We start from the raw sequence: 10,000 nt of genomic DNA, 5'->3' as shown, positions 1-10,000 counted from the left end.
TCCAGGGGGGCCCTGAGGGGTCCTGGGGGGTTCTGGGGGGTTCTGGAAGGTTCCAGGGGGGCCCTGGGGGGTCTCTGAAGGGTCCCTGAAGGGTCCTGAGGGGTCCTGGGGGGTTCTGGAAGGTTCCAGGGGGGTTCTGGGGAGGTTCTGGAAGGTTCCAGGGGAGCCCTGAGGGGTCCCTGAGGGGTTCTGGAAGGTTCCAGGAGGTCCTGGAGGAGTTCTGGAAGGTTCCAGGGCAGTTCTGGGGGGTCCCTGAGGGGTCCTGGGGGGTTCTGGAAGGTTCCAGGGGGTCCTGAGGGGTCCTGGAAGGTTCCAGGGGGGTTCTGGGGGATCCTGAGGGGGTCCTGGAAGGTTCCAGGGGGGCCCTGTGGGGTCCTGGGGGGTTCTGGAAGGTTCCAGGGGGTCCCTGAAGGGTCCCTGAGGGGTCCCAGTGGGTCCTGGAGGAATTCCAGAAGGTTCCAGGGGGGTTCCAGGAGGTCCTGGGGAGGTTCTGGAAGGTTCCAGGGGGTCCCAGCGGGTCTGGGGGGGGACCTGGGGAATCCTGGAGGGGTCTGGGGGGTCCTGGAGGGTCACAGGGAGGTTTTGGGGGGTCCTGGGGGGGTCTGGGGGGTCCTGGAGGGTCACAGGGAGGTTTTGGGGGGTCCTGGGGGGTCCTGGAGGGTCACAGGGAGGTTTTGGGGGATCCTGGGGGGTCCTGGAAGGTCACAGGGAGGTTTTGGGGGGTCCTGGGGGGTCACAGGGAGGTTTTGGGGGGTCCTGGAAGGTCACAGGGAGGTTTTGGGGGGTCCTGGGGGGTCACAGGGAGGTTTTGGGGGGTCCTGGAAGGTCACAGGGAGGTTTTGGGGGGTCCTGGGGGGGGTCCCGGGGGTCTCACCGTGCTCCAGAACCTCGTCCCGCACATCCCTGAGGGGAGAGGGGGCGTGAGACGGTGCCAGAGACCCCAAAACCCCGAAAAAAACCCCAAAATCCCCCCCAGGCCCTCTCAAACCCCCCAAAATCCCCCCCAGACCCCCCAAAATCCCTCCAAGCCCCCCCAACAGTTCCCAGACCCCCCCAAAACTCCCCCGGAATCCCCCAAAACCCTTCCAAGCCCCCCCAAAACTCCTCCTAAATGATCCCAAACCTCCCCAAATTCCCTCCAATCCACCCAAATTCCCCTCCAGACCCCCCAAAACCCCCCCAGGACCCCCCAAAACCCCCCCAGGACCCCCCAATTCCCCCCCAGGCCCCCTCAAACCCCCCCAGACCCCCCAAAACTCCCCCTGAATGACCCAAAACCTCCCCAAATTCCCTCCAATCCACCCCAATTCCCCTCCAGACCCCCCCAAAACCCCCCCAGGACCCCCCAATTCCCCCCAGGCCCCCCCAAATCCCCCCAGGACCCCCCAAACCCCTCCAGGACCCCCAAAACCCCTCCAGGACCCCGAAAACCCCCCAGGACCCCCCAAATCCCCCCCAGGACCCCCCAAAACTCCTCTGAGCCTCCCCAAACACTTCCCAGACCCCCCAAAACTCCCCCTAAATGACCCAAAACCTCCCCAAATTCCCTCCAATCCACCCAAATTCCCCTCCAGACCCCCCAAAATCCTCCCAGGACCCCCAAAACCCCCCCAGGACCCCCCAAATCCCCCCCAGGACCCCCCAAATCCCCCCAGACCCCCCCAAAACTCCTCTGAGCCTCCCCAAACACTTCCCAGACCCCCCAAAACTCCCCCTGAATGACCCAAAACCTCCCCAAATTCCCTCCTATCGACCCCAATTCCCCTCCAGACCCCCCAAAACCCCCCCAGGACCCCCCAAATCCCCTCCAGGACCCCCCAAACCCCCCCCAGGACCCCCCAAATCCCCCCTGCCCACCTGAGTTTGCCGTCGTCCAGCAGCTCCTCGGCGTCGGAGAAGTTCAGCACCTGATCCCCCTTGGGGAGGGGCTGCACTGCAGGGCCAGGGGGGCTTCAGGGCTGGGACCCCCAAAAACCGCCCCAGGAACCCCAAAAACCGCCCCAGGAACCCCAAAAACCACCCCAGGACCCCCAAAAACCACCCCAGGACCCCCAAAAACCAGCAGGGAACCCCAAAATCACCAGGAAACCCCAAAACCAGCCCCAGGAGGCCCAAAAACCACCCCAGGACCCCCAAAAACCAGCAGGGAACCCCAAAAACCACCCCAGGACCCCCAAAAACCACCCCAGGACCCCCAAAAAGCGCCCCAGGACCCACAAAAACTGCCCCAGGATCCCCAAAAACCACCAGGGAACCTCAAAAACTGCCTTAGGACCTCCAAAAACCACAAGGGAACCCCAAAACCACCTCAGGAACCCCAAAAACCACCTCAGGAACCCCAAAAACCACAAGGGAACCCCAAAACTGCCCCAGGAACCCCAAAAACTGCCCCAGGAACCCCAAAAACCGCCCCAGGAACCCCAAAAACCGCCCCAGGACCCCCGAAAACTGCCTCAGGACCCCCAAAAACTGCCGCAGGACCCCCAAAAACCACAAGGGAACCCCAAAAACTGCCTCAGGACCCCCAAAAACTCCCTCAGGACCCCCAAAAACTGCCCCAGGACCCCCAAAAACCACAAGGGAACCCCAAAAACTGCTTCAGGACCCCCAAAAACCACCCCAGGACCCCCAAAAACCACCCCAGGACCCCCAAAAACCACAAGGGAACCCCAAAAACAGCCCCAGGACCCCCAAAAACTGCCTCAGGAGCCCCAAAAACTGCCTCAGGAACCCCAAAAACCACCTCAGGACCCCCAAAAATTGACCCAGGGACCCCCAAAAATCACCAGGAAACGCCAAAAACCAGCCCAGAACCCACAAAAACTGCCTCAGGACCTCCAAAAACCACAAGGGAACCCCAAAAACTGCCTCAGGACCCCCAAAAACCACCCCAGGACCCCCAAAAAGCGCCCCAGGACCCCCAAAAACCACAAGGGAACCCCAAAATCACCCCAGGACCCCCAAAAACCAGCAGGGAACCCCAAAAACCAGCAGGGAACCCCAAAAACAGCCCCAGGACCCCCAAAATCACCCCAGGGACCCCCAAAATCCACCAGGGACCCCCAAAAATCACCAGGAAACCCCAAAAACCGCCCCAGGACCCCCAAAATTTGACCCAGGGACCCCCAAAAACTGCCCCAGATCCCCAAAAACTGCCTCAGGGAGCCCCAAAACCCCCCAGGGACCCCCAGATTCACCCACAATCCCCAAAATTCACCCCAAAACTCCCCAAATTTTCCCAAAAACGCCTCAAATTCCATCCAAACTCCCCAAATTTTCCCCAAAACTCCTCAAATTTTCCCCAAAACTCCCCAAATTTTCCCCAAATTCCCCCCCAGGACCCCCCCAGGAGCCCCCTGGAGCCCCCTCCTCACCTGGCAGTGCCTGCAGGTGACACTGGCACCACACCTCAAACACTTTGGGGGTCCCTCAACCTTCCAGGACCCCCAAAATTCCCCAAATTTTCCCCAAAACTCCTCAAATTCCATCCAAACTCCCCAAATTTTCCCCAAAACTCCTCAAATTCTCCCCAAATTCCCCCCAGGACCCCCCGAGCCCCCTCCTCACCTGGCAGTGCCCGCAGGTGACACTGGCACCACACCTCAAACACTTTGGGGGTCCTTCAACCTTCCAGGACCCCCAAAATTCCCCAAATTTTCCCCAAAACTCCCCAAATTTTCCTCAAAATTCCCCAAATTTTCCCCAAAACTCCCCAAATTTTCCCCAAAACTCCCCAAATTCTCCCCAAATTCCCCTCAGGACCCCCTTGAGCCCCCTCCTCACCGGGCTGCTCCTGCAGCAGGTGGTACTGGTGCCAATCTCAAACACTTTGGGGGTCCCTCAACCTTCCAGGACCCCCAAAATTCCCCAAATTTTCCCCAAAACTCCTCAAATTCCATCCAAAACTCCTCAAATTTTCCCCAAAACTCCCCAAATTTTCCTCAAAACTCCCCAAATTCTCCCCAGGACCCCCCCAGGAGCCCCCTCCTCACCTGGCTGTGCCCGCAGGTGACACTGGCACCACACCTCAAACGCTTTGGGGGTCCTTCAACCTTCCAGGACCCCCAAAACTCCCCAAATTTTCCCCAAAATTCCTCAAATTCTCCCCAAAACTCCCCAAATTTTCCCCAAAACTCCCCAAATTTTCCCCAAATTCCCCCCAGGACCCCCGGGAGCCCCCTCCTCACCAGGCTGGTCCTGCAGGTGACACTGGCACCACACCTCAAACACTTTGGGGGTCCCTCAACCTTCCAGGACCCCCAAAACTCCCCAAATTTTCCCCAAAATTCCCCAAATTTTCCCCAAAATTCCCCAAATTTTCCCCAAAACTCCCCAAATTCCCCCCAGGACCCCCCAAGCCCCCTCCTCACCGGGCTGGTCCTGCAGCAGGTGGTACTGGCGCAGGAGCTGCCAGTGCAGCTGCAGGGCCTTGGGGGTCCTGGCAGGGTAAAACACGGCCGGGTGACGCTGGAGCAGCTCCTGGAAGGTGTCCAGGGACGGGACAGGGCTCTGGGGACATCAGGGGACAGGTCAGGGGACAGCAGGGGACAGCAGGGGACAGGTGAGGGGACACGGGGACACGGCCGGGTGACGCTGGAGCAGCTCCTGGAAGGTGTCCAGGGACGGGACAGGGCTCTGGGGACATGGGGACAGGTCAGGGGACAGCAGGGGACAGCAGGGGACATCAGGGGACAGCAGGGGACATCAGGGGACAGCAGGTGACACTGACTGATGGCACACAGGTCAGCAGTGAGGGGACACACACAGAGGTGACACAGGGTGACACAGAGGTGACACAGGTGACATTTGGGGACATTTGGGGACACTGACCGATGGCACGCGGGTCAGCAGTGAGGTCACACACACAGAGGTGACACACACAGGTGACACAGGTGACATTTGGGGACACTGACCGATGGCACGCGGGTCAGCAGCAGTGCTGGGTGACACAGGGGACACACAGAGGTGACACAGGTGACACACACAGGTGACACAGGTGACACACACAGGTGACACAGGTGACACTGACCGATGGCACGCGGGTCAGCAGTGAGGTCACACACACACAGGTGACACACAGAGGTGACACAGGTGACACAGGTGACACTGACCGATGGCACGCGGGTCAGCAGTGAGGGGACACACACAGAGGTGACACAGGTGACACACAGAGGTGACACAGGTGACACACAGAGGTGACACAGGTGACATTTGGTGACACTGACCGATGGCACGCGGGTCAGCAGCAGTGCTGGGTGACACAGGGGACACACAGAGGTGACACAGGTGACACAGAGGTGACACAGGTGACACACACAGGTGACATTTGGGGACACTGACCGATGGCACGCGGGTGAGCAGCAGTGCTGGGTGACACAGGGGACACACAGAGGTGACACAGGTGACACAGGTGACACACACAGGTGACACACACAGGTGACATTTGGTGACACTGACCGATGGCACGCGGGTCAGCAGCAGTGCTGGGTGACACACACAGGTGACACAGGTGACACATAGAGGTGACACAGGTGACACAGGTGACACAGGTGACACTGACCGATGGCACGCGGGTCAGCAGCTGCTCCTCGGCCTTGCTGAACAGGACCTTGCTCTGGATGGCGGCCACGGCCTCGGGGTGCAGCTGGCGCATGGCCTGGCAGGACAGCCTGGGGACAGTGGGGACATTGGGGACATTGGGGACATTGGGGACATTGGGGACACCCCTGGGACATTGGGGACACCCCTGGGACACTGGGGACACCCCATGGCCTGGCAGGACAGCCTGGGGACATTGGGGACATTGGGGACATTGGGGACATTGGGGACACCCCATGGCCTGGCAGGACAGCCTGGGGACATCGGGGACATTGGGGACATTGGGGACACCCCATGGCCTGGCAGGACAGCCTGGGGACATTGGGGACATTGGGGACATTGGGGACACCCTTGGGACACCCCATGGCCTGGCAGGACAGCCTGGGGACATCGGGGACATTGGGGACATTGGGGACACCCCATGGCCTGGCAGGACAGCCTGGGGACATCGGGGACATTGGGGACATTGGGGACACCCCATGGCCTGGCAGGACAGCCTGGGGACAGTGGGGACATTGGGGACATTGGGGACACCTCTGGGACATTGGGGACACCCCATGGCCTGGCAGGACAGCCTGGGGACATCGGGGACATTGGGGACACCCCTGGACATTGGGGACATTGGGGACATTGGGGACATCGGGGACACCCCTGGGACATTGGGACACCCCTGGGGACACCTGAGACCCCCTCGGGGACACCTCAGACGTCCCTGGGGTCCTAAAACAGAACCTGCCAGTGCTGTAGGTGTCCCCAGGTGTCCCCAGGTGTCCCCAGGTGTCCCCAGGTGTGTCCCCAGGTGTCCCCTGACCCCCAGGTGTCCCCAGGTGTCCCCAGGTGTCCCCTGACCCCCCAGGTGTCCCCAGGTGTCCCCAAACCCCCCCAGGTGTCCCCAGGTGTCCCCAGGTGTCCCCAGGTGTCCCCAAACCCCCCCAGGTGTCCCCAGGTGTCCCCAGGTGTCCCCAGGTGTCCCCTGACCCCCCCAGGTGTCCCCAGGTGTCCCCAGGTGTCCCCTGACCCCCCCAGGTGTCCCCAGGTGTCCCCAGGTGTCCCTCACTTGCAGATGACGGGGTTGTAGAGCAGCGAGTACCAGCGCTCCTGGATCCCACACAGGTGTCCCCAGGTGTCCCCAACCCCCCCAGGTGTCCCCAGGTGTCCCCAGGTGTCCCCAGGTGTCCCCAAACCTGTCTCACTTGCAGATGACGGGGTCGTAGAGCAGCGAGTACCAGCGCTCCTGGATCTCACACAGGTGTCCCCAGGTGTCCCCTGACCCCCCAGGTGTCCCCAGGTGTCCCCAAACCCCCCCAGGTGTCCCCAGGTGTCCCCTGACCCCCCCAGGTGTCCCCTGACCCCCCCAGGTGTCCCCAAATCCCCCAGGTGTCCCCAGGTGTCCCCAGGTGTCCCCAGGTGTCCCCTGACCCCCCCAGGTGTCCCCAGGTGTCCCCAGGTGTCCCTCACTTGCAGATGACGGGGTCGTAGAGCAGCAAGTACCAGCGCTCCTGGATCTCACACAGGTGTCCCCAGGTGTCCCCAGGTGTCCCCTGACCCCCCCAGGTGTCCCCAGGTGTCCCCTGACCCCCCCAGGTGTCCCCAGGTGTCCCCTGACCCCCCCAGGTGTCCCCAGGTGTCCCCAGGTGTCCCCAGGTGTCCCCAGGTGTCCCCAAACCTGTCTCACTTGCAGATGACGGGGTCGTAGAGCAGCGAGTACCAGCGCTCCTGGATCTCACACAGGTGTCCCCAGGTGTCCCCTGACCCCCCCAGGTGTCCCCAGGTGTCCCCAGGTGTCCCTCACTTGCAGATGACGGGGTCGTAGAGCAGCGAGTACCAGCGCTCCTGGATCTCCCGCAAGGTGAAGCGGCAGCTGAACTTCACCCCCAGGTGCACCGAGGTCAGGTCGTTGGTCTGGGGGAGACACAAAACAGGTGAGGAGATCCCCAGGTGAGGATCCCCAGGTGAGGAGGATCCCCAGGTGAGGATCCCCAGGTGAGGAGGATCCCCAGGTGAGGAGGATCCCCAGGTGGGTGGGGGCTCCCAGGTGAGGATCCCCAGGTGAGGAGGATCCCCAGGTGAGGATCCCCAGGTGAGGAGGATCCCCAGGTGAGGAGGATCCCCAGGTGAGGAGTTCCCCAGGTGAGGCCCCAGGTGGGTGAGGTTCCCCAGGTGAGGTTCCCCAGGTGAGGAGGATCCCCAGATGAGGATCCCCAGGTGAGGAGGATCCCCAGGTGAGGCCCCAGGTGGGTGGGGGCTCCCAGGTGAGGAGGATCCCCAGGTGAGGAGGATCCCCAGGTGAGGATCCCCAGGTGGGTGAGGATCCCCAGGTGAGGTTCCCCAGGTGAGGAGGATCCCCAGGTGAGGCCCCAGGTGGGTGGGGGCTCCCAGGTGAGGATCCCCAGGTGAAGTTCCCACTTCCCAGGTGAGGATCCTCAGGTGAGTTCCCAGATGGATGAGGAGGTTCCCCATGTCCCCAGGTGAGGTTCCCCACCCCCAGGTGAGTCCCCAGGTGAGGTTCCCCACCCCCAGGTGAGTTTCCCCACCCCCAGGTGTTTCCCCACCCCCAGGTGAGTTCCCTGTCCCCAGGTGAGGTTCCCCAGGTGTTTCCCCCCCCAGGTGAGGTTCCCCAGATGATTCCCCATGTCCCCAGGTGAGTTTCCCCACCCCCAGGTGTTTCCCCCCTCCCCAGGTGAGCTCACCTGCAGCACAGCGTTGATGAGCAGCAGGTCATCAGCCGGTTTCCACCTGCCCAGGTGAGGTTCCCCAGGTGTTCCCCCCCCCAGGTGAGGTTCCCCAGGTGTTCCCCCCCCCCAGGTGAGCTCACCTGCAGCACAGCGTTGATGAGCAGCAGGTCATCAGCCGGTTTCCACCTGCCCAGGTGAGGTTCCCCAGGTGTTTCCCCCCCCCCAGGTGAGGTTCCCCAGGTGTTCCCATCCCCAGGTGAGTTTCCCCATCCCCAGGTGTTTCCCCCCCCCCAGGTGAGCTCACCTGCAGCACGGCGTTGATGAGCAGCAGGTCATCAGCCGGTTTCCACCTGCCCAGGTGAGGTTCCCCAGGTGTTTCCCCCCGCCCAGGTGAGTTCCCATCCCCAGGTGAGGTTCCCCAGGTGAGTTTCCCCCCCCCCAGGTGAGTTTCCCCCCCCCAGGTGAGCTCACCTGCAGCACGGCGTTGATGAGCAGCAGGTCATCGGCCGGTTTCCACCTGCCCAGGTGAGGTTCCCCAGGTGGTTCCCCACCCCCAGGTGAGTTCCCAGGTGAGTTTCCCCCCCCCCAGGTGTTGTTCCCCCCCCCAGGTGAGCTCACCTGCAGCACAGCGTTGATGAGCAGCAGGTCATCAGCCGGTTTCCACCTGCTCAGGTGAGTTTCCCCAGGTGTTTCCCCACCCCCAGGTGAGTCCCCATCCCCAGGTGAGTTTCCCCAGGTGAGTTTCCCCACCCCCAGGTGTTTCCCCCCCCCAGGTGAGCTCACCTGCAGCACGGCGTTGATGAGCAGCAGGTCATCGGCCGGTTTCCACCTGCCCAGGTGAGGTTCCCCAGGTGGTTCCCCACCCCCAGGTGAGTTCCCAGGTGAGTTTCCCCATCCCCAGGTGAGTTTCCCCTGCCCAGGTGAGCTCACCTGCAGCACGGCGTTGATGAGCAGCAGGTCATCGGCCGGTTTCCACCTGCCCAGGTGAGGTTCCCCAGGTGTTTCCCCCCCCCCAGGTGAGTTTCCCCCCCCCAGGTGAGCTCACCTGCAGCACGGCGTTGATGAGCAGCAGGTCATCAGCCGGTTTCCACCTGCCCAGGTGAGGTTCCCCAGGTGTTTCCCCCCGCCCAGGTGAGGTTCCCCAGGTGAGTTTCCCCACCCCCAGGTGTTTCCCCACCCCCAGGTGTTGTTCCCTCCCCCAGGTGAGTCCCCAGGTGAGTTTCCCCACCCCCAGGTGTTTCCCCCCCCCAGGTGAGCTCACCTGCAGCACAGCGTTGATGAGCAGCAGGTCATCGGCCGGTTCCCATCCCCAGGTGAGGTTCCCCAGGTGAGTTTCCCCAGGTGTTTCCCCCCCCCAGGTGTTTCCCCCCGCCCAGGTGAGTTCCCATCCCCAGGTGAGGTTCCCCAGGTGTTTCCCCATGCCCAGGTGAGTTCCCCCCCCCCAGGTGAGTTTCCCCCCCCCAGGTGAGCTCACCTGCAGCACGGCGTTGATGAGCAGCAGGTCATCAGCCGGTTTCCACCTGCCCAGGTGAGGTTCCCCAGGTGTTTCCCCCCGCCCAGGTGAGTTCCCATCCCCAGGTGAGTTTCCCCAGGTGTTTCCCCCCCCAGGTGAGCTCACCTGCAGCACAGCGTTGATGAGCAGCAGGTCATCAGCCGGTTTCCACCTGCCCAGGTGAGGTTCCCCAGGTGTTTCCCCACCCCCAGGTGAGTTCCCAGGTGAGTTTCCA

At 62.4% G+C, this 10,000-nt stretch overlaps 1 protein-coding gene across 6 annotated transcripts in view; it reads right to left on the bottom strand.

Moving 5' to 3' along the window:
- Positions 1-8,599, bottom strand: part of MCRS1 (microspherule protein 1) — a 17,666-nt gene extending 9,067 nt beyond the window's left edge. For all 6 annotated transcript variants that reach the window (XM_058861235.1, XM_058861234.1, XM_058861237.1 and 3 more), the window contains exons 1-6: positions 8,578-8,599; positions 7,391-7,500; positions 5,561-5,669; positions 4,371-4,509; positions 1,858-1,933; positions 875-903 (exon numbers count right to left, since the gene is read on the bottom strand). In XM_058861235.1, the coding sequence (XP_058717218.1) occupies positions 875-903; positions 1,858-1,933; positions 4,371-4,509; positions 5,561-5,653 (337 nt within the window). In that variant the 5' untranslated portion in view covers positions 5,654-5,669; positions 7,391-7,500; positions 8,578-8,599. The remainder of the gene's footprint in view (positions 1-874; positions 904-1,857; positions 1,934-4,370; positions 4,510-5,560; positions 5,670-7,390; positions 7,501-8,577) is intronic.
- Positions 8,600-10,000: the final 1,401 nt, after the last annotated feature.

Source organism: Poecile atricapillus, chromosome 35, assembly GCF_030490865.1.
Source record: "Poecile atricapillus isolate bPoeAtr1 chromosome 35, bPoeAtr1.hap1, whole genome shotgun sequence".
Lineage (NCBI taxonomy): Eukaryota > Metazoa > Chordata > Aves > Passeriformes > Paridae > Poecile > Poecile atricapillus.
The sequence above is the reverse complement of the archived record's forward strand: the minus strand, read 5'-3'. Positions and strand labels throughout refer to the sequence as shown.